At 29.5% G+C, this 25462-nt stretch overlaps 2 protein-coding genes across 2 annotated transcripts; both read left to right on the top strand.

The window, feature by feature from the left end:
• The first annotated feature begins 1301 nt into the window (after positions 1-1301).
• On the top strand, positions 1302-9815 carry LOC143894585 (uncharacterized). The gene is made up of 9 exons (XM_077400973.1): positions 1302-1576; positions 3596-3703; positions 4368-4487; positions 6342-6549; positions 6768-7243; positions 7747-7927; positions 8022-8243; positions 8421-8650; positions 9299-9815. The coding sequence occupies exons 2-9, from the start codon at positions 3686-3688 to the stop codon at positions 9464-9466; spliced, it is 1623 nt and encodes a 540-aa protein (XP_077257099.1). The 5' UTR covers positions 1302-1576; positions 3596-3685; the 3' UTR covers positions 9467-9815.
• Positions 9816-10326: 511 nt separating this feature from the next.
• LOC143894684 (uncharacterized) lies at positions 10327-25407 on the top strand. The gene is made up of 19 exons (XM_077401210.1): positions 10327-10676; positions 11180-11389; positions 11754-11842; positions 12008-12127; positions 13044-13251; positions 13471-13946; positions 14445-14622; positions 14709-14927; positions 15097-15326; positions 16068-16232; positions 18549-18685; positions 19832-19973; positions 20156-20275; positions 21249-21456; positions 21675-22150; positions 22782-22959; positions 23047-23268; positions 23446-23675; positions 24264-25407. Exons 3-19 carry the CDS (start codon positions 11795-11797, stop codon positions 24429-24431), a joined length of 3525 nt encoding a protein of 1174 aa, XP_077257336.1. The 5' UTR covers positions 10327-10676; positions 11180-11389; positions 11754-11794; the 3' UTR covers positions 24432-25407.
• The last annotated feature ends 55 nt before the right edge of the window (positions 25408-25462 follow it).

Below are 25462 nucleotides of genomic sequence, written 5' to 3'. Positions count from 1 at the left end.
TATAAGTAGCAATTTAATTCGGCCTTGATAGCGGTAACCTTCATATCATTGGCCTGGAAACATTTCTGTAATAACGCCGCGCATTCTCGGTGTATTACGAACTTGTATACGACTTGTATTGCAAAATTGATAAAGCTATGAAACTACATAAATTCATTAATATAGCCGATATAAATTGTTTCTTTTTATCATGTGTTCTCTTATGTAACTTGGTTTATAATGTATGCTGCAAACTAATTACACGTAACTATTATACTAATTGATTATTATGTTTAATGATTTTAATTGACATAATAAAGTTCAACATTAATAATTTATATGTCTAATAATAATTAAACATATTTTTTTTACAAATTAACGATCTTACGACAGTGATACTTGATTATAGATAGAACAGCATGCTACAGCATGTAGATGTGGTGACAACACACACCAAACCGTTCGATGCTAGCCAAAGTGTCGAGCGAATCACAGATATAGTCTCTTGCTTTGGTATGCGTTACCAACATATTCCCTCCACATGCTGTAAGCATGCTGTTCCGTCTGTAGCTACTGCAGCCTGTCATATAGGCGATCCATATCATTAGAATGGCTGCTATATTTCATTAATGACTGTATAGCTCTTAGCAGTACATATACCTAGATATCTATACTTACAACTGCATCCTAAAAAAAAATGTTTCTCCATTTTAAAACATATAGGTATATCCTTAATTATATTCTGTTTCCTGAATTGTAGCGATTATAAAATGTTTCTAACTTTCTTATCTTTAGTCTATACAATATAGATACTTTTATATCAGAACTTGATTTTTAAGTTATAAAAAATTAAGCTATATATAAATCTCTGTCGAGATTTTCGAGAATCGTGCTTTAAAGATATAAGTATAATTTATTGTATTTTTAATGGACACTAGCAAAATTTTAATTTTAAAATATTAGAAAACAATATAAATTAAATGTAACAAAAATTTACAAAACAAAAAAATGGCATATACACGGGCATATATAATCAAGTTTTGTTAAATTCTAAAATGGAAAATACATAAGATGCATAAATAAATAAATAAATACGTAAGATACATAGCATTAAGAGTAGACACATTTTGTTATCGATTTCAGCAATTTACTTCACGTCATACCTAAGGCAATATCAAGAAATGCTAAGTAACTATTATTATGTTATAGCAATAGCTTTATAAATTTTATGATTTGCGCAGTTCGTACAGTTCACATGTCAATTGTAAAGTTTTAGAGAGAGGGATATCTAGAATTATATATGTGAGACAACTAATAGGTAGGTAGTCAGTTAAATGATGACAGTCGACTTTTATCCGTGTTCGCATGCACTTCGTTCTTCACATGCCTACTGTATCCTTCTTCGAAAGAACGATCTTCACGTAGTGTAAAATTTGTTTCGTGTTCCATTACGACATCTTCCTTTTTAAAACAACCGGTTTTATCGATTTCTATTCAAGTTTGAACCGAGGTTTGAACAGTCTTTGCTGGACACATCTGTTACATACCGTCTTTGATACTGTAGATACTGTTTTTGACTTGTCAACTGCGACTGAAGGTATTATAAACTGTACACTTAAAATTTTTTTTTTAAACATGTTACTTTATTGTACGTCTGTGTCTTGAATTATTTTTGTATCGTTGTTTAGAATAATTTACTGTTTTCGATAACTATATGGTGATTTTTTTTAGTAGCGATCGAGTATTGAGAATATTTCAGTATGTTTCTTTTCTTATATAGACGTGTTTTAAAGAAAGTGAATTTTGTAAATAAAAATGATCCGTTCACTCGTTATCGAGATCTCAACATCTCGGGTACTCGCAACCCGTCGCGCCGCGGCGCGTAAAAGAGTCACGGTCGGTCTCGCTCCGCGTGTACTTGGCGCGAGACACTACCATGTCTCTTGATATTAAAATATTATCTTCGATTGTATTTTAAGATAAAAAATGCCGAAATTTTAGATTCTATTTTTTTTCTTCATATATAATTTTTGCTCGTCGTCAACTGTTTCGAGTGAGTTTCTTTTGTTTGTGAGTTTAGTGCGAGTCTCTATTCAGTTGTACAAGCGCGTAAATAGAATTTAGTAGACCATGTTTAAAAGAAATTAAGTGATCCAGATCTTTTTTAAATATTACGATAGTGTAATACGACAAAGTACTGATTCCACACACACACACACACATCTATGGTTATATATAATTAAATAAAGATAAAAAGATTATGGAGCAAAACTATCACAGCTACACATTTGATGCAATATAGCAGTCAAACTTTGCTAACTGATTATTACTATCTGTTTTATATGATATTACATGATATTTGCTTTATGTAAAACTAGCAGAATCTGTTAATTCTTGTTAAACAAAATAATTTATATCAAATACATTTGCTGCTGCAGCAGAATCGTCAAAGCATTGATGGAAAAATAGAAATAAACTTGTTATTATTGCAAAGTGATTTGCAGATTTAACTACTATAAGAATTATTATTTTCTAATCAAAATATTACATTATCACAGTATAAATAAATAAAACTAATATTTTGTAAAATCTTTTTTTGCTATGTATATAATAATTAACCCTAATCCCTCCAACCATGTATTTTCGTATCCCACGCGTTTCTAACGGTCGTTTGTTCCGGAAAACCAACGACCGTGGAATAATCCCCCCCATCCCTAAAAAAAGTTGTTATAGTAGGGAACATCAGGTAGAAAATTCAAAGCCCTAATAGCTCCTTTACTCTCGAAATGGGAAACAGTCAAAATCGCGTTGGGACACGAAAGTGCATAGTTAGAGGATTACGTCAGTGTTGTATGTAGGTAAGTGAGGATTTTTTTTCGATAAAAATGTATTTTTGTGTACAATTTAAGCGTATTTAAAATATTTTTGTCGTTAAAAAAAAATTTGGCATTCCACAGAGGAATATTATAGCTCAGAAGCAGGCGGAAGAGGTGGGACGGAGCTACGATTATACAAAACAATTTAATTTTTTTACATAAAAAATATCTGTCACACTTCAACGTCGTCTTTTCTTATTCAAAACTTTTTTTTCTAGCATTTTTAAAGTCCTTCAAGTTCTTCTGTACCATTTAAAAATTACCAAATTTGCGGCGACGAAATTAAGTATTCCTATTTAATTAATAATTACCTATCTCGTATTTTTTTCTCATTCGCACTACATTTAGCTTTAATTTGCGCGTCGAAACATTAAATTTCGTCAATTTGTTCGTAAGTTATGATTTTTTAAATAAAACAAGTCGTAACGTAAGTTTTTCAACATATAATATTGTTGTAAAAAATATTTAAATAAATGATTTTCAAATTTTCTTTACATTGATTTTTAGTCGAAGGTATAAAGATATTATAATAATTTTTGGGAAATTTTTCAAAGCTATTAACATACTGAAAAACGCGTGGGACTCGAAAGTACATGGTTGGAGAAATTAAGTGGCGGAAAAACGTTGAAGGAATTAGGGTTAAAATCACATTTGTTGTAATAAATTTATCTATCTTTCAATTTTTTTAAACCGATTTACTTCATGCATGGTTATTTATGATAAATTTATTTATGATGCAGTGATATTCTCGTGAACCTAAAGTGACACCGATCGATTGCACTCAGGATTTTTACATCTACAAGTTATAAAATCCGAATATCTTCAGCGACATGGTTGCAGATCATAAGGTAAATATAGTAATACAATAGCTGTTATACATAGCGTCAAAACTTGTGCTTTTAATACGGAGCAGATGTATCAAGATCTTTGTTGTTCTTGAGTCCTTGAAATGCTTTAGAATACAATAGAAACAAATACAGATATCCCCCGCTTTTCGAAAATCAAGAGACAGTGTTGTCTCGTGCCAAGTACACGCGCAGCGAGATCGCACTGTATATCTTTACGCGACGCGATTCGCTTTGCGTTACTTCGCTTTTACGAAAGATGTACATTAATACTGTTTTCGCTAATCGAAACAAATCCGAAGAGAATTTTCTCTTTTACGGAAAAATTTTTTTATATAAATTATTGATAATTTGTTTCTCCGCTTTACGCCATTTCGGCTTACGAAAGATTTTATAGGAACGCGCTCTGCTTTCGGATAGCAAGGGAAACCTGTATTTGAGGCTTATCGGTGATTTTTATACGGTGTAAGGTTAGAATTTCATCAGTGCCATGTGCTGAAATATGCAATGGATATCCAGTGCATTAAAAAAGTGATAAATTATGTATTGATAGAAAAGTTAAATTGAAAGTTATCGTCAATACATGACTAATGTGAAACACAGCTTAAAGTTACAGAAGGCAAAGATAAACAATTAAAACAGTCTGACCTGTATTCTCTGTTTATAGAACTTTACCGTGGAAAATGGCGTTTACAAAGGGCAAGAGACCCATACATCGAATAAGTATAAGAGCCTCGGAGAATTAATGTGGATTAGCATTAAAAGCCATGGGGACAAAATCGCACATGTAAGTCAATTATATTAATACATAAGATTTTTTAAAAAGAAAAGATACTTTTAATGCTTGTAATGTTTAGCTCAATAAGAAAAAGATTTAATAAAGACATACTAGTAAAAAAAAAAACTGATATTAACTCTGCACGGACACCGTGTTTTTGGAGCACTCACCCTGAAACTTTTAAGTTCAAAGAGTTTTCGACAGCGTTCCTGTGTTACAAAAAATCTATAAAAATTCATGTATTATCTTTAAGGTTTCAAAAAATGATTTCTATATACTTACATAGGCCGCGGAACTGTTACAATTCGCTTCGCAAGCTGAAGCGTGGAAATCATAAATGAAAAATCGACTGTGCCTTAAAAGGCCCACGGTGTCCACGCAGTGTTAACAATGTTGAAAACAGGATCTATTTTAATTGCTTCTCGACCAATTTGTTTATATGATACATGTGTTGAATTATATAACATTTATTTTATCAAAGACACGAGATGAACAAGCAGTGTTAAAAGAGAATGCACATATATATACATATAGAAGATACACATGTATACATTAACATTTTAATATCAAATACACAGAGCGGAATAACGGAATAGATTTTTGAGATAATACATATAGTCCTAACATGCTTCATAGCGATGATAATATGCTCTTTTTTCATTGTATGTAATGCATGTAAGCAAATTGCAAATGCGTTTTCATGCATCTAATATGACATTTTCCTACAAGAAATTGCTTACTAAATCATATTTTACGTAACATGTTTATGAAATAAATAGACAGCAAAAACTTATTAAATTAGATCTTCATATATCTAATTATATGAAGATAAAGACAAAAGTGTTAAACGACAAACTTGGCCTTATTTCATGATTATAAAATAATTAAGCAATTATAAATAATTATGGGAAATACAATGAATTCTCGCATATGAAATAATTTGTCTTAGTAGATTTTAACATGGTCGGATGTAATGACAATCTCTTGTTCTCGATCTTATGACGGAAGGAAATCATTACGTGAAAGCAGTAAATATCTTGAGACTATTATTTTGACATCTCCGCGATATAATTCAATAGCGCCCCCCTCCTTTGCTCTCTCTCTCTCTCTCTCTCTCTCTCTCTCTTTCTCTCTCTCTTCCTATCTATATCTCTCTCTTTCTCTTAGAAAGTGAGAGAGAAAGAGAGAATTAATTTGCACAAACTATAATAAAATTGAAATAATGTAAAAATTGGATGTTTTCTATTTAATGATACAAGTCGACACTAACGTCATTCTCTATCTTCGTTAACATTCAATAAATAACAAAGATAGAAAGCTATGTGTATCGATTCATTAAATGACACGAGCACTCACTGATTGCATATAATTATAGTTTTGTATGAATTAACTTTTGTTTAAATTAACTTTGTTATAATATCAACAAAACTTTTCTTGTATCTGATGTGCACAATTAATTTTAATATTCTTCATCTAATCTTAATTTATGTCAATTAGTCTGTATTATTATTTCAAATTTTATAAAATTTACGCACAAACAGGTATCAATATTTAAACGTAAATACCAGTCTGCCTCGAAATTGTTTTAATTTGATCTTGAAGATGTAAGAAGTATAGCTTTCCGAGAATTTTTACAATGTTCTAGAATCATGAAATGATATCATAATTATGAAGCTAATTCTGCATTATAATTAATTTTGTATTTTGAAGTTTTATATAATAACAATATTATATAGTTTTAGTATTGGTAAGAAATAGATGTTCCGGAATAATGGATTGTTATTTTAATCGTGAGCTAATAACTCTGCAATATAACTTCCTTATATTTATGCAATACTCTTGATAAGATAATTTTGTGTTCAGCTGGACGCACGCACTGAAGAAACGTTCACATACGCGGAGCTGCAAGATAAAGTTGTGAGATGCGCGTTATGGCTGCAAAAACAAGGAATCAAATCTGGCGACGTCATTAGTGTGTGCACGAACAATCACCCCAATTGCATCGTGCCCTGTATTGCGGCAACTTATGTCAACGCGATTTTCAATCCGTGGAACGAGAGCATGGATTTGCGTAAGATATTCAGAAATAATCATTGTCAAACGTTCTTACGTATTGCGCATTCGGTTAGATTAGTAAATTAGATATAATGCATTTCCGACAATAATGCGAGCAATACAATTTTGTCTATCTTGCGGTTAATTAAATATAAATTTTTATTATTTGACTGTACAAAATAATATTTAGCGTAGTATTTATTTCTTTACTAATTATGATGTATTTGTCATCAGCAACGGCGCTACACGTTTTGCAACTGACCACGCCGAAGGTGATTTTCTGCAGTGAGAAATCCGTGGATGTCGTCTTGAAGGGGACGAAAGAGAAGAATTGCAGTCCTACGGTAGTGGTTTTCGGCAAGCATGTCGGCGCGACTTCGTTCTCCGATATCCTGAGAAATTGCAACGATGCGGAAGTGGCAAATTTCCGTTACGCCGAGCTCGACGACATCAAACAAACGGCGTGCATCATGCACTCGTCGGGTACGACGGGAATGCCAAAAGGCGTTGAATTGTCTAACTACACTATGTTACTCATCAGCGAGGACAGCAACTTTAATATGTCTAACTTATCGACACTTTGGTTCTCGTCTCTTTATTGGATCAGCGGAGTAATGCTAAACGTGAAAGCAATCACGCAGGGTGCTACAGTGATTATCTATCCGGAATTCGACGAGGAGATGACTTGCCAATTGATTGAGAAATTTAAAGTAATATTATTTTAAGAAATTTTATTTTTTTTATTATAAAATATTTTATTTATTAAATTATAAAAATAGATTCTTAATTTTTTAAGTTTTTTGATCTAAAAGACAATAATGACTGAAATATATTTGCCCGCTGATGCACTGACTTCTTGCTGTAGAGATAACTCTTATAGCATCAATGAGATTTAGTTTCTGGCTTTCTCGCGAATCCTGTGGTGCAATTGAGTTAACTTTCTTCGAGCAAATTGTAATATTTTTAATTTACAGTAATAACAATGCTATTAATTTCCTGTCAAATTTGTTTGCCATTTGTAGACGTACGTATTTATGCGTGTGTGCATGGAACTGTATTTATCTTGATTGCAAAAAAAATACAAATTGCTATTTCAAGAGAATAGAACATAGTCTAGCTATATCAGTATCTACTTATTATTTAAATTGCATAATCACATTTGCATGTGTATAATGTGTCGAAATCTAAAAGCGAAAATTATTTTTCAACCTAGGTAGCAGTTATCTTTCTTAGCACGAGTATGATAAATCGGTTTATCAGAGCGGGATACGCAGGACGGAAATATTCATTACCATCTTTAAAAGTCATATTAGGAGGCGGTGCGGTAATTAAACCAAAAGTGCAGGAAGAACTGAAACGTACTTTACCGCACGTTCAGATATTGCAAGCTTATGGTAAATATCGTTATAATGCTATGAAACATTAATATATATTAATGATTAATGTTTACCGTAAACATTTGATTATACCGACTCCTTGTGTTTTTAGGAATGACTGAACTTGGTGGTCTCGTAACGTTGCAAAAACCAAATCACAAGAACGGATCTTGCGGAACAGTAGCTAAGAATGTGCAAATAAAAATTGTGGATCCAGAAAGCGGGAAAATACTTGGTCCAAATCAGTCGGGAGAAATATGGATAAAATCTATAATCATGATGAACGGTTACTATAGGAATTCCGAAGCGACGAAAAGTACGATTGATGAAGAAGGTAAACAGGTCATATTTGTTATAATTGATAATTATATAATTAAAAATAAATTGTGAGTTAATTAATTGACGTATTGATTGCAAACTAAATAAATTGTATTCCAATACATTAAAAAGAACGTAAGTAACAGTATTATAGAAATCTAATATCACAAAAATAAATTTGGCACTCTTTCAGGATGGTTGCACTCGGGTGATATCGGTTATTTTGACGAAGATGGGGAACTATTCATTATTGACAGGATAAAAGAGCTTATAAAATATAGAGGCTATCAGATTTCACCCGGAGAAATCGAAGGTGTCTTAATAACGCATCCAGCAGTGTTGGAAGTTGCAGTAATATCGATACCTCATGCAATAGACGATGAACATCCTCTTGCTTATGTCACCAAAAAGCCTGGTGCCAAGGTATAATGTTTGTTAGAATATTTGAGAACATAGTTAGAAAATGAGAGTTTACAAAATAAAATTTATCAGTTAGCAAAATAGAATAATTGCAAATCGGTTTTGCGTATTCTGGGGGGATAGTCTCTCAGAAATCTAGTGAATAGAGAATTATATTCGTAAGAACCGTTGTTAGAAAATTAAAATCATTAAAAAAGCAAACAGGAAAATTTGCAAGCTAATTCAGATAAGAGCGAAGACATCTGTATCAGTTTAACAAAATAGATTTTAAAACTGTGATGTAACCGCGGAGAAGAAAGAAAAGAATACAGAGATAAGAATGCAAATATTGATTTTTGTCAGCGCTTTTAATTGTAACCGTACAACAATATTTGACCGACATTCTCTAGCTTCGAAAAAAATTCAGTATAATATATAACATTTCTTATATTTTTTTAAATATATTATCAAGATTTTTTCACACACATCTTAATCATAATACTAAATATGTAAGTTTTTGTTTTCTTTGCTTTATACCTATATGAAGTTAAATTTTTGTATTTCAGCAAAGTACAATATATTTATATATATCTCGTTTAATGCGGAGTAGAAAATATGTATTTTTTATATTAAAATGTTTTTTGTAGTTGCAATAATTGAATTTTGTTTCAGGAGACAGAGCAAGAATTAATAAACTTTGTGGCAAAAAATATGATGGATCACTACAAACTTCGTGCTGGAGTGATATTTCTGGATGCTTTTCCGTATACAGGTTCAGGAAAAATTGCGAGAAAAGATTTAAAACAAATGGCTAAAAAATTATTTAAGCACACTAATTAATTACATCTATTCAGTAAAGCAAAATTTGTAAATATTATATATATTCACAAGTTTTGCTTTATATATATACATTATATATATATATATATATATATATATATATATATATATATATATAGTCATGTATTTTCTTTTTCCGAATAGATATTATAAACAGAGCAGATAAACATTTTTCAATCTTATAAAAGGACTATCGATAAGACTATGGATGATAGAGATACGTAACTTTCTTAGAATTAGAATGAATCTAGTCTTCAAAATAAGTTTTAGAAATAATAGCAATGTAGTTATTTTTAATGTGGAGATTTTTACACGTAATTAAAATCTGTTTGCAGATGTTTGCGTTTAATGTTTTAATAGCAGGATTGCATGACTATTTATTTAGCAAATTGGAAAAAAAACTTGAAAATATGTAGCTATTTAGTAAAAGTTTATGTTTTATATTGATAATACGTGTCTTGTTAAAAATAATAAAAAAAAAAAATTTTTTTTTTGAGTTGTTGAATATAAGGTCCCAGTAAAATATATGTTAAAATCTAAAATCAAGTACCTATTAATCAACTTTCTCTATAATTTTCATTTTTCTCTTCTTAAATATAATTATGTAATAGTTATGTAATATGTTTTAGTGGCACGCAATTTTCTTATCACTTGCATACGATCTATCAGAGTTGTAAGCAAGATTGCAATTTATATGCTTTTAACGGACAAAAATAAAATATTAATTTTAGTATATATATATATATATATATATATATTTGTTAAAGAATATAAATAAATTAAATATTATAATTTATTAAATAATAAATAATATTAATAATATAAATCAAGCATTAAATTTTAAGAAAAAAGATATACCAAATAATATAGAACTAAAAATAGACACTACCAGTTATTTAGTTTAAAAATGTTTTCTTTAGATAAATATTAGAAAACACTGAATAAAAAATATTAAGATTAATTGATGTAATCACAATAATGACACTGCAAATTTTATGATTTACGATTGGAAGCTCTCTAATTTGTGAGGAAGGGATAGTATAAAGATGCATACGCGACGTATAGTCAGTAAATGCTCGCAGTCTACTGCTAACAGCGCTTATAAGTTTACCGTTATTAGCTTGTCTGCTAAATATTCTTCAAAAAGGATAATTTTTGTGTAATAGAAAAGTCTTCCATCAATTACAAAATTTTCTTTGTTACAATAAAGGTATTGTACTTAGTTGTGCCTCCTGTATTATTTTTTATTTTCATTTATAGTAATATACTAAATTTTGCCAAATATCTTCAGAAATTCAAGTATTTATCCTTTTATTCATAGATATATTATACATAGTCAGATAGAATAAATAAAAATACTAAAACGTTAATTTTTTATTGCTTATTTAAATATTTGTGTATATGTTTGTGTATATAAATTTAACTTTATTTTATATTTTAAAATTAATAGTATTAATAGAGTATTAATAGTATTAATAGTATTAATAGTATTTCGTTGTGTTTGTTCTGTGTTTTGTTACAAGTGTGTGATGTACATTTACATAAACTCTCACTATTATATTAGCATTTACGTAACTTAATTAACAAAGATTAAAAATTATGTAGCAAAACCGTCAAAAATGTCATTGTTTTAATAGCTTAATAAAATCCAATTAATGAAATAATCTGCAGATTTATATTTTTAATTTTCTATGTGCATACGTGGGTTTACAGCGTCCGAATCAAAATAATATCTAGTTGTAACCGTAAAACTGGCAAGTCTGTCTGTCCGACTCCTTTCTCTTCAAAAATAAAGTAGGTGAAAGAGACTCAAGGGCATAGAGCCGTTAAATAAGGTCAATATATTGCCAAATACCGAGCAAGTCAGATCTCATACGGATGTCTCAGACCCACTAAGTGGTCCACTAAACGTGACTCTTTTCTGTAAGTAATTAAAGTGAGATTCATTCTATAAGTAGTTAAGTTTCTATTCATTGTCACACATTCTATAATATACGATAAAGACTGGCCCATAACAGGTATTTAATTTAAGACTCATGTTCACTGGACATTTTCTTTTTATTTTGATGAATACTACCTGCTCTAAAAATATGTAACATTTTTTTAAAATACTTTGTATATATTTACATATTTAAATTATACATGTAATATATATATATATATATATATATATATATATATTATATTTGTTCAACACATTGATATAAGAACATATACTTTGATAGTCAATTTCAGTTTTGCTCAATTTAGAACAACTATAAAATGTATTTATGATGCAATATTGTAGAGTGACCTTGCGTTGGATCGCATTCAAAATCTTATGTTACGATGGCAGACCTAGATATTTCTAACAAAATGGTTGAACATGTCTCAAAGGTAGGTCCAAAATCAGCCAAATAATGATCTATTTATGTGATTTTTCCACGTTACGTCTAAAGAACAAAACTATGAATGTATGATTGACGTAAAAGACATATAGCGTAAAGACATTAAGGACAATAAACAATTAAAACAGTTTAGTATACAATATGTCGTTTACAGAATTTTACCGTGGAAAATGGCGTTTACAAGGGTAAAGCGGACTGTAAATCGAATAACTACAAAAGTGTTGGAGAAATGTTATGGACTAATATAAGAAATCATGGGAATAATATCGCATACGTGAGTCGACGATTACATATGACATCAAAACATTCAAGATAAAAAAAACGGACATAAATACTTAAAGCTTATAAATATTTGACTAAATAAGAAAAAAGATTCAATAAAAACATATTCTAAAACTTAAAAACTGATATTAATGATGTTGAAGGTAGAATCTATTGCGATTGCTGTTCGAAATTGTTTATATAATACATGTTGAATTACATAAAATTGTTTTATCAAAGACATAAAATGAACAATGTTGAAAAAGAATGCATGTGTATAGTAGAAGAAATACATATTTTAATATCAAATATAGAGCAGAATAATGGAAAAAATTAAAAAAAAAATAGGTTTTATGCTTTATAACGATAATAATATGCGTTTTTTACATATGTTATAATGCTTTTCTACAAAAAAAAAACAGTTTATTATCAAAGAATTTTTTTAGCAATGTTAAATGTTAGCAATGTTAGCAAATAGAGAGCAAAAAGTTTATGAGACACAGAGACATAAAGAGACGTGTGAGAAAAAAAAATTTTAATTGTACATTTGAAATAATTGCGGAATTAATCCTAACGCTAGAAACAGCATTCTAAAAAAATTCTTATTTTAATATTGTCGAAGATGAAATTCTTTTGTTTTAAATTTTATCATATAAAATGTAAAAAATGAGATAGAAAAAATAAATATCTTAAAATTATTTTACCACATTTTTTGCACAATACAATTTAATAGATAATTCTAAAAATAATAATGTAAAAAATTCAAAAATGGATTTAGATAGAATTTTTTAAAAATTAAGTAAAAATTATTGCAATTATGCAGTGTTAAATTCAAGTGTGTTTTAATCGTGAGATAATGACTCTGCAATATAACTTCTTTATATTTATGCAATACTCTCTTGATAAGATATATATAATTTTGCGTTCAGCTGGATGCACGCACCGAAAAAACGGTAACATACGCACAGCTGCAAGATAAAGTTGTAAGATGCGCTTTATGGCTGCAAAAACAAGGAATCAAATCCGGTGACGTCATCAGCTTGTGCACGAATAATCATCTCAATTCCATCGTGCCTTGTCTTTCGGCAGCTTATATCAATGCGATTTTCAACCCGTGGTACGAAAACATGGACTTGCGTAAGTTCTTCTTCGATTATCAAGTAGTAATAATTCTGCATATTTTATTTAATTAACTTAACGGATTAGAAATAATGCATTTCCGATAATGCGTTCAAATACAATTACAAGTGTTTATCTTTTAGATATTAATTAAATAAAAATTTTTATTGTGTAAATGAATAATAATATTAAGCATAACATTTATTTTTATAATACTTACGAGTTATTCGAAATCAGAAACTGCAATGCACGTTTTGGAACTGACCACGCCGAAGGTGATTTTCTGCAATGAGAAATCCGTGGATGTCGTCTTGAGCGCGATAAAAGAAAAAAATATTAATCCCACGGTGGTGATTTTCGGCAAGCATGTCGATGCAATTTCGTTCTCTGATATTTTGAACAATTGCAATGTTGCGGAAGTCTCAAATTTCCGTTACGTTGAACTCGACAACATCCAGAAGACGGCGTGCATCTTGCACTCGTCGGGTACTACGGGACTGCCGAAAGGTGTCGAACTGTCCAACTACTACGTACTGATTTTCAGCCAGGAAAAAAACTTAAAAATAAATGACGCGCCATCACTTTGGTTTTCTTCTCTTTATTGGCTGAGTGGGATAATACTGAACTTCAATGCGATCGTGAATAGTTCTAAAGTGATCCTCTATCCAGAATTTGACGAAGAGATGACTTGTCAACTGATAGAGAAATACAAAGTAATATTATGTTAATTGCTTGTTCAAATAATTAAAGCAAAATAATTTTAATTTTTAAGATTTGTTATTGCAAAAATAATGATGACTAAAATGTCACGGTGATATAATTACGTCGTACTTCCTATTATAAATAAGTAATCACGATAATTTTCTTTTATTTGGTCTTCTTTTAAGTATATTGTAATGTTTTTTATTTGAGCTAATTGTCGCGACAACTTTTATTACTAATAAAATAATGCGATCAGATTTTTATCAAATCTTGTCATTCATACGTGACATATATTTGAGGTAACGAATTACATTTTGATAAATTAATAGCGAATTACATGATAATATTTTACAGTCAAGATATATGAAAAATGTAATTATGATACATATAATCGTGTTTCATGATGTATTCTTGTTTATATTATAAATTGCAAATTTTATAATTGGTTTTATGTTTGGATATTGCGCATAATATGACGGAATCCAATAGTAAATTATTTTATTGTCTAGGCAGGATTTGTTTTCTTGAGCTCTAGCATGTTCAATCGGTTTCTCAAAGCGGGCTACGTAAAGAAATATTCTTTGTTATCTTTGGAAACAATTTTATACGGTGGTGCAACAACTAAGTCAAAAGTGCAGGAAGAATTGAGACGTATTTTGCCACATGTCCAGATATTACAAGTTTACGGTAAATATCATTATAATGCGATAAAATATTAACATGTACATTAATGAGTGTTATAAAATTTCGATTACATTCCTTGTGTTTCTTAGCAATGACGGAAACCGGTCTCGTAACAATGCAACTACCGAACCACAAGAATGGATCTTGTGGAACAGTTGCTAAGAATGTACAAATAAAAATTGTAGACCCAGAAAACGGAAAAGTACTTGGTCCGAATCAGTCGGGAGAAATATGGATAAAGTCTTTAACCTTAATGACTGGTTATTATAAAAATCCTGAGGCGACGAAAAGTACGGTTGATGAGGAAGGTAAAGAGTTTCTATCTATAATAATAATTATATAATAATATGATATTTTTAAAAGTCTGTTACAACTTAATGCATGTAAAGTAAATTATATTCTATTCAATATAAATGAACATATTTAATAATATCGTGAAAATCTAATATCGCAAATATAAATTTGGGATTCTTTCAGGTTGGCTACACTCTGGTGATATCGGTTATTTTGACGACGACGGGGAATTGTTCATTGTTGACAGAATAAAGGAACTTATAAAGTATAGAGGCTATCAGATTTCACCCGGAGAAATCGAAGATGTGTTAATGTCGCATCGAGCAGTGCTAGAAGTAGCAGTAATAGGAGTACCTCATGAGTTAGACGATGAGCACCCTCTTGCTTTTGTCACCAAGAGGCCTAATGTCAAGGTACAACTTTGTTAGCATGATAAGATATCATAAAACAAAGATTTATAAAATAAAATTAAATACCCCAACAGAATAAACCGATTTATTCCGTGGAATAATTTTTTAAAATTTCTAACAAATATCTAATAGATAGAGAATCAAGCTAATAAAAATAAAGACGTTAATGCGATCAAAATCAGAGCCCGATGAATAAATTTATTTAAATGAGTAAAGATTTGATTCAATCATGAAGGAATTGCGAAAAGAATAAAACTTCTCGATAAAAATATATTGCCTTAGTTAACGCTTTAAACTAGAAACTCTGTAAAATAAAACATGGTTTGATATAAGATTGACATTGAGTTAGTTTCAAAATTTTCTAATAATAAAATTCTTAATAAATTGTTATTGTAAAAGATTTTATAAAAGATAATATTTTATTTACAAACAATATCTAAAGGCTACTTTGACCAAGCTCCGATTAACTTAATCGTTGATTAGTCCATTAAAAATGACCAATCACATTTGTCAATCTACTTCATGAGCAAATGCGAATGGTCATTTTCAATAAACTAATCAATGATTAAGTTAATCGGAGCTTTGTCGAAGTAGCCCTAAATGTCTATTTCTTTATTTCATAATAAATATAATTATACTTTATTGAATTATACAAATTATTTATACATTACTTTTTAATACAAAATAAGAAATATTTTTAATGTATAAGTATGTTTCTGCATTGCTATAATTTTCTTTGTACAGGTGACGGAACAGGAATTGATAGACTTTGTAGCGAAGAACATGATGGATCACTTCAAACTACGTGCGGGAGTGATATTTCTGGATGCTTTTCCATATACAGGTTCAGGGAAAATTGCGAGAAAAGATTTAAAAGAATCAGCTAAAAAATTATTTAAGCAAACTACTTAATTATATCTATTCAATAATGCAAAATTTATGAATGCATATAATATACAGGGTGTCCGACAAGTCACTGACCAACCGAGAAGTGAAGATAGAATGAGTCAAATTGAAAAGAAAAGTCATATACTATTTTACGTAAAATTTGCAATAGTTAATAAGTAATTAATTAATAGGTCTGACAATGCGAATGAGCGCATGAGAAACGATAATCTGGACTCGGCAGGTATGTAAAATGGTTGAGGGCGTTTTTGGGAAGCTTGCTGTTAGCGTTATTGCGTCATTCCATTTTCATCGATCATCAAATGTAAAACAAGGATAGAATGACGCAATAGCAATGATAACCCGCTCCCCGAACGCAGCTTCAGTTGTTAAATCTCTTAGCAACAATATGTGAGCATCATCTGATAGCGAGAGTAGAGTTGTGTAGCGAGCGACGAACGCGACGCATGATACGATCGCGCGCCAAAAAACTGGTCCACCTCTCGTTATCAAATAATGCTCACTGTTGCGATAAATTTTTAGATTAACTGACTCACCTCCAGTGACTTTGACTTTAACATATGTTGTAGAGTTTTAATGTTGTAAAAATTGTTACAGATAATCGCAATGTGTTTGCATATGTTTAATTAATGCTGTAATAATAACATTGCAGGATTGTATGACTACTTATTTAGCGAATTGTATGTAAGCAAAACTTGAAAAAATTATTGAATAATTTTTGTTTCACGTTTGTAATACTTGTCTTGTTGAAAATGGTTATAGAATATAACTGCAAAATAAATATAAAAACTCAGAAAAAAATATCTTATCAAAATCAAGTACATATTAATCAATTTTTTCTATAATTTCTACATTTTTTATCTTCATAAATGTAGTTATGAGGGAGTTCGACATTTCTCCTTTTGTCTCCTTGAATAATCTAATCAAAGCACAACATAAAATCATATCCATAATTATTATTATTTTCGTAGCTGAAAGAGACATGCAATAAATATTTCTGATATAATGTATAGTAATTGTTTTCTGATAAATTTAGAACATATATTATTATTAAAAAGACAATGTTTGTAAATTTCACCATTTTTAATAATATTGAAACATAACAACATCTAACCAAATACAAGTTAAAATTTACAAAACTAACAAAACCATAGTAACTTCTCCAATATTACGGTAAATTACTGCAAATAATAAAAATAATAAATACTTAATAATAAAGAATATACAATAATTAGAATCAATCGAAATTTCGTTTCACCAACGTTTCCAATGTTCAAAGTTGTGTTCTATTTGCTTAAAAACTGCAACTGATTTCAAACTAAATTACTCAAATTGCAAAAATCACATGAACCTCAAAACTCGAATATTATATGAGAAATGTTTTATAATTCACAACACATACATCTATTATTATCAGTAAAATGTTTTAAAATACTTATTACATTTTATTCGCAAGTATTCAGATCAGTATCGTACACTTAAATTTCGTTAAAAGTAGGGGAAAGTAGGGTAAAACCGGGTAGGCGGGTCAAACTGGGTACCTTTGTTTCTTTGTGCTAAATGCTGCTATCTTTCATGTTATCAGTTGTAGATTAACACCATCATTATTCTGAGACAAACCGTGGCCGCGTATACACGATATTTTTTGTTTGAGAGAAGTTCAAAGTCTTTAAGCCAAAAAAGATCAACATCGGGGGAACAATCATCATAGACTTGTTCTACATAGAGTTCTACATCTGTTTCGATAAGTACAGCATTGCATTCTATACGTATTATATAGAGAGTATCACACTAGTGTTGACTTTTACATTAAATACAATGTCTGTAAAGTGCAACGCCCTAAAGTATGAAGGAGCTGACCTATCTTGTGAAAATCCTGTATGATAAATGATAAGGCACTGCTGCTATAAAACCGCGATAAGACCATATTCAGATTTATATATTTGCATAACCATGTATATAAGGAAAATGATCCAATCGCATTTTACACGCGTTTTTAAAGCGGAAATGCCGATGGATAATTTTCTGTGCACATAGTTATGCAACTACCTAGTTTAAAAATACTTTTCCTTAGATAAATATTAGAAAACACTGAATGAATAAAATTACGACTATTCGGTAATAATATAGTAATGACATAATTTTATGATTTACACGTACGATTCGAGCAAGCTTTATGTAATTTGTGATGGTGGGATCATAGATATATAGAGATACATAACCAGTGGATAGTCAGTAAATGCTTGCAGTTTATTGTTAACAGCGCTCGTAAGTGTACTATTATTAACTTGTCTACCGAGTATTCGTTGGAGAGGATGATCTTCGCGTACTGAAAAAATTAATACGTCCATTAAATATGAAATCTTCTTTGTTGCAATCGACGTTACCAATTTTTATTCAAATTTCTTTATTTTTTTCCTATTGCACGCCGGATATTCGGATATTTGTAACCAAAGGTATTGTACATTTTTTAATTAAGCTTAAATCATCTTTATGTATAAACATAATAATCTATTGTGCCTCCATCTGTATTATTTATTTATCGTCATTTACAATAATTTATTGAATTTGGCAGTCGCGTATAGTAGTGACTTTTAATAGTTATTTCATTGTATTTATTTTTGTTTACACAACCGAGTATATCTATGTATATGAGAGGAAGGATACTTATAAGATATATTTTTTGAAATTTTTAAGTATCCTTTCTCTTATACATAGATATACACTGAAAAAAGGTTTTAGTTATAATTTCATCATAATCACTAAACCGTTTAGTTGAAACTATTTTACCAAGCCTTGTTTATTATAACTAAAACCTTTTTTCAGTGTATATTTAACTGTCAGATAATATAAACGATAACAATTAAAATGTTATATTCTTTATAACATGTTTTAAAAAAGTAAAGGTAACTCTATTTTATTTTAAAATAATTTAATTTTCGGTTTCAAACAACTTGCAGTTACTCTGAAGATCAATTGCTATTATTAAATGTATTTCATTGTGTGTGTGCCTGTTCTCTGTTTTGTTAAAAGTGTGTATTATACGTGTATTCAAACTTTTACGATAAAATCAGCATCTGCATAACTTAACAAAGGTAAAAAATTTTGCAGCAAAACCATCATTGCTTTAATAGCGTAATAAAATCCAATCAGTGGAAAAATCTGCAGATAGAACAGTTATTGTACATTAGTTTAGTTTTTTATTGTTTTGAAGAAGGTCAAGTAAGGCACGAAACGTTAACGACTGTATACTATTGAAATTATTAAATATAATTTTAACATTTTTTGTAAAGGCTCGAAAATTGGCCGCTTTAAATTATTTATGTTTCTGCTTAGTCAAGCGAAATTATTTTGTTTAATTATTGTAAAAAACTAATATATATATTTTTAATTATTATAATTTTATTGTTATCCAAATGTAACAACTAATAAAATATAATGATTTAAAAACATTATTTTTTAAGTTAAAATAAAACATTAATAATTATAAAAAATTATATTAATATATCAATCTCACTTTTATTAAAATTGATTTCGAAAGTGGAGTGTATTTATATCTTTATATATGTATATATTATATTCTTCCAACACGTATATTTCAGTTCGCTCAATTTAGAACAACTACATAATAATCTATTTATGATGCAGTATTGTAGAGTGATCTTGTTGGATCGCATTCAGAATCTCACATTCACGATGGCAGACCTAGATATTTCTAATGAAATGGTTGAACATGTCTCGAAGGTACGCATATTAAAATCAGCCATGTGATGATTCATTGATGTGATTTTTTTCATATGTTACATTTAAAGAAAAAAATTGTAAATATACGATTGTCGTTAACATATACATATTAAAGACATATGGTGCAAAGACATTAAAGACGATAAACAATTAAAACAATTTGACATATATGTCGTTTACAGAATTTTACCGTGGAAAATGGCGTTTATAAGGGTCGAGTAAAGCATAATTTGAATAACTACAAGAGTGTCGGAGAAATGATATGGACTAGCATAAGAAGTCATGGGAATAATATCGCACACGTGAGTCAACGATCAGATGTGACAGTAAAACGTATGAGATTTTCAAGAAAAAAAGATATAAATTTTAAAGCTTATAATATTTGACTAAAAAGAAAGAAGATTCAATAAAAACATATTCTAAAACTTAAAAGCTGATATTAACGATAAGGTAGAATTTATTGCAATTGCTCTTCGAAATTGTTTATACAATACATGTTGAGTTACATAAAACTGGTTTTGTCAAAGGTATGAGATAAACAAGAAGTGTTAAAAGAGAATGCGTATATGTATATAGTAGAAGACATACATTAATAATTTAATATAAAATACGGAGCAGAATGATATGGAAAACATTTTTTATAGAAAATAAAGGCTTAATATTGTTTCATAGATGATATGTGTTTTCCTCGCATGTTATAATGCTTTTCTACAAAAAACAGCTTATTAAAAGTTTTTTATAAAGAATTTTTTTAGCAATGTTGTATGTTTACGTTAGCAAATAGAGAGCAAAAAGTTTATTAGATACAGAGATATAAAAAGAGACGTGTAAAAAGAAAATTAACTTGTAGATTTGAAATAATTGCGGAATTAATCCTAACGCTAACAACAGTATTCAGCAAAATAAAACTTTTATTTTAACATTGTAAAAAATAAAATTTATTTATTTTTAATTTTATTATAAAAAGTAGTGAGATAAAAAAAATAATTATCGTAAAATTATTATTTTAACAAATTTTGCATAATATATTTTAATAAATATTTTTAAAAATAATAATCTGGAAAGGAGCACAAAAACGAATTTAGATAGAATTCTTTAAAAATCAAATAGAAATTATTACAATTACACTTTTGCTAAATTTAATTTTGTTTTAGTATATCGGTAAAAAATACGTGTTCAGGAATGATGGATTGTTTTTTTAATTGCGAGTTAATGACTCTGCATTATAACTTCCTTATGTTTACGGAATACTTTTGATAAGATTATTTTGTTCAGTTGGATGCCCTCACCGATGAAACGGTAACATACGGGCAGCTGCAAGATAAAGTTGTAAGATGCGCCTTGTGGTTGCAAAAACGAGGAATTAAATCCGGCGACGTTATCAGCATATGCACGGACAATCATCTCAACTCCATCGTGCCTTGTCTTTCAGCAGCTTATATCAATGCAATCTTCAATGCGTGGAACGAAAATATGGATTTACGTAAGTTCTTTCGCGATTATCGAATATTCTCTCTCTCTCCCGCATGCTATATTTAATTAAATTAAAATAGGAATTAAAAATAATTCATTTTTGATAACATTCATGCAAATACAATTACATCTTGCATTAATTAAATACAATTTCTTTATTGTTTGAATGAACAATAATATTAAGCATAGTATTCAATCTTTTATTACTTATGAGTTATTTGTTATCAGAAACTGCAATGCACGTTTTGGGATTGACCACGCCGAAGGTCATTTTTTGCAATGAGAAATCCGTGGATGTCGTCTTGAGGGCGATAAAAGAAAAAAATTGTAGTCCCACGGTGGTGATTTTCGGCAAGCATGTCGATGCAATTTCGTTCTCTGATATTTTAAACAATTGTAACGATGCGGAAGTCTCAAATTTCCGTTACATCGAACTCGACGACATCAAGAAGACTGCATGCATCATGCATTCGTCAGGCACTACGGGTTTGCCGAAAGGTGTCGAACTGTCCAACTACACTATATTAGCTCTTAGTCAGGAAAACACTTTGGACATGAATAAGGAGCCATCACTTTGGTTTTCTTCTCTTTATTGGCTGAGTGGAATATTGATGAACTTCATTGCGATTGTTTATGGTTCCAGAGTGATACTTTATCCAGAATTTGACGAGGAGATGACTTGTCAACTAATAGAAAAATACAAAGTAATATTATATTAAATATAAAGGACTTGTTTTTTTTTATCGGGCATTTAAAACAGAATATTTTTTATTTGCAGAATTTTCTGTAAAAAAAATTATGATAACTAAAATGTCACGTTATGTAAATATGTAGCATTTCCTATTATTCATAAGTAATCACGATAATTTAGCTCTTATTCTTTCATGAATGCTATGATAAAATTGAACTGAACTGTGAAGTGAAGTCAACTTCCTTGAATTTAAATTTCTTCACTCGCATAAAATTGCAGCTTTGAACATACTGTAATGTTTTCAATTTGATAAGTTAATAACTGACGCGATAAGTTATTACTAATAGCATAATGCAACCAGTTTTTTTTTTTTTTTTTTTTTTTTTTTAATCAAAACTTGTCATTTATACTATTTGGAGTAACAAATTGCATTTTGATAAATTAATAGCGAATTACAGGATAATATCTTGCAATCACGATATGTGCAAATTGTAATTAAGAAAGAATGTATCATAATAACGTTTTATGCTGATGTCTACTTGTTTCTATTACAAATTGTATAATGAGTTTTATGTTTATATGTAATTTGTTATTTGCGCAATAATATGACGGAATCCAAATACGTAAATTATTTTATTGTCTAGGTAGCAATTGTTTTCTTGAGCTCTAGCATGTTTAATCGGTTTCTCAAAGCGGGTTATATAAAGAAATATTCTTTATCATCTTTGAAAACAATGTTAAGCGTTGGTGCAACAGTTAAGCCGAAAGTTCAGCAAGAGATGAGACGTATTTTACCGCACGTCCAAATATTACAATGTTACGGTAAATTTTGCTATAATGCGATAACATATTCACATATGTTAATGCGTGTGTGTTATGAAAGTTTGATTATATTTCTTGTATTTTTAGGAATGACGGAACTCGGTGGTGGCGTAACAATGCAACTACCGAATCACAAGAACGGATCTTGTGGAACAGTAGATAGGAATGCACAAATAAAAATCGTGGATCCAGAAAACGGAAAAGTACTTGGTCCGAATCAGTCGGGAGAATTATGGATAAAATCATCAAACATAATGACTGGTTATTATAGAAATCCTGAGGCGACGAAAAGTACGGTTGATGAGGAAGGTAAAGAGTTTCTATCTATAATAATAATAACGTAATAATATATAATTTTATTTAAAAGTCATTTATGACTAATGCATGTAAAGTAAATAAATTATATACCACTATGTCTTAATGAACATATCTAATAATGGCGTGAAAATCTAATATATCACAAAAATAAATTTGCATTTTTTTTAGGATGGCTACACTCGGGCGATATTGGTTATTTCGACAATGATGGGGAATTGTTCATTGTTGACAGAATAAAGGAACTCGTAAAATATAGAGGCTATCAGATTTCACCCGGAGAAATCGAAGATGTGTTAATGTCGCATCCAGCAGTGCTAGAAGTAGCAGTAATAGGAGTACCTCATGAGTTAGACGATGAGCACCCTCTTGCTTTTGTCACCAAGAGGCCTAATGTCAAGGTACAATTTTTGTTAGCATGATAAGATATCATAGAACAAAGATTTATAAAATAAAATCAAATACCAACAGAATAAACCGATTTATTCCGTAGAATATTTTTTTAAAATTTTTAACAAATATATCTAATAGATAGAGAATCAAGCTCATAAAAATAAAGACGTTAATGCGATCAAAATCAGAGTCCGATGAATAAATCTGTTTAAATGAGTAAAGATTTGATTCTCAATCATGAAGGAATAGCGAAAAGAATGAAACTTCTAGATAAAAATATAATGCCTTATAGTTAACGCTTTTAACGGGAACTCTGTAAGATAAAACATAATTTGATATAAAATTGACATTGAGTTAGTTTCAAAAATTTCTAATATATAATAAAATTCTTAATAAATTGTTATTGTAAAAGATTTTGTATAATATTTTACTTAAAAGCAATATCTAAATGTCTATTTCTTTATTTCATAATAAATAAAATTATACATTATTGGATTATACAAATTATTTATACATTACTTTTTAGTACAAATAATATAAGACATATTTTTAATGTATAAGAATGTTTCTGCATTGCTATAATTTTTTTTGTACAGGTGACGGAACAGGAATTGATAGACTTTGTAGCGAAGAACATGATGGATCACTTCAAACTACGCGCAGGAGTGATATTTTTGGATGCTTTTCCATATACAGGTTCAGGAAAAATTGCGAGGAAAGATTTAAAAGAAATAGCTAAAAAATTATTTAAGCATACTACTTAATTATATCTATTCGATAATGAAAAATTTATAAATGCATATAATATACAAGTCACTGACCAACTGAGAAGTGAAGATAAAATGAGTCAAATTGAAAAGAAAAGTCATATACTATTTTATGTAAAATTCATAATAGTTATTAAGTAATTAATTAAGAGGTCTGACAAGCGAATGAGCGCATGAGAAACAAGATGATCTGGACTCGGTATAGGCATGTAAAATGGCTCAGGGTGTTTTCGGGAAGCTCAAGAGCTCAGAATATATCTTATCAAAATCAAATATATACCAATAACTCATGTTCTTTGGAATTTTGACATATCTTTGCCTTCTCTTATCAGGCATCAATCTAGAGGTGATAAAAAACCGGTAATTATCATTTTGCAAGACGTAGCTAATGACGATAAGCATAAACACACACACACACACACACACACACACACACACTAAATATTACTGATATAAATAGTGATTCCGCTGAATCTAAAACACATTTTACGTTTAAAAGAATAACGATTGTATCTAATATTGAAACATAATAATAATTAACTAAATTTATATTAAAATTAATAAAAGCTTATAAAAAAACTAAAATATTACGAAAATATTAGGTTATTTTAAATAATTAGAGTATTTATATTTATAAATGATAAAATAAGTTAAAATACTATACTTCTACAGATAATTTCATCAACATTTCCATCAAATATAGCATTAAAATTAGACACATTCTGTTGTCAATTTTAGGAATGTTTTCTTATAAGATAATGTTTCCCTATAAGATAAACGTCGAAAATAACGTATATCATGATTGAGTTAGTAAAAACAATGACATAACAAAATGTATGATTTGCGCAACATGTGAAGGCTTTCTGTTTACGAAAGAGGAATATCATAGATATCTCTCTAGAAATATCTATATGTGCAATAAATAATCTGTATTATAGATACATGCAATGCAATATATTAACGGTCGTAAATACGTCATTGCTCACTTGTTTGATAAATCCTTTCTTAAAAAAGGCATGTTAAATCGA

Source organism: Temnothorax americanus, unplaced genomic scaffold (genome assembly GCF_048541705.1).
Source record: "Temnothorax americanus isolate GAGA-0224 unplaced genomic scaffold, ASM4854170v1 Scaffold14, whole genome shotgun sequence".
NCBI classification, from domain to species: domain Eukaryota; kingdom Metazoa; phylum Arthropoda; class Insecta; order Hymenoptera; family Formicidae; genus Temnothorax; species Temnothorax americanus.
This window is presented reverse-complemented; position numbering and strand designations above follow the sequence as displayed.

What these genes read in the sequence shown, in the direction of transcription:
- LOC143894585 (XM_077400973.1), top strand. An exon ending in ATGGGGACAAAATCGCACAT is followed by an intron (nt 4,488 to 6,341) that starts GTAAGTCAATTA and finishes TTTTGTGTTCAG; the next exon opens with CTGGACGCACGCACTGAAGA. An exon ending in GAACGAGAGCATGGATTTGC is followed by an intron (nt 6,550 to 6,767) that starts GTAAGATATTCA and finishes ATTTGTCATCAG; the next exon opens with CAACGGCGCTACACGTTTTG.
- LOC143894684 (XM_077401210.1), top strand. Translation starts at nt 11,795, where the DNA reads ATGGCAGACCTAGATATTTCTAACAAAATGGTTGAACATGTCTCAAAG. An exon ending in AAGTACGGTTGATGAGGAAG is followed by an intron (nt 14,928 to 15,096) that starts GTAAAGAGTTTC and finishes GGATTCTTTCAG; the next exon opens with GTTGGCTACACTCTGGTGAT. An exon ending in AATTATTTAAGCAAACTACT is followed by an intron (nt 16,233 to 18,548) that starts TAATTATATCTA and finishes TGGAGAGGATGA; the next exon opens with TCTTCGCGTACTGAAAAAAT.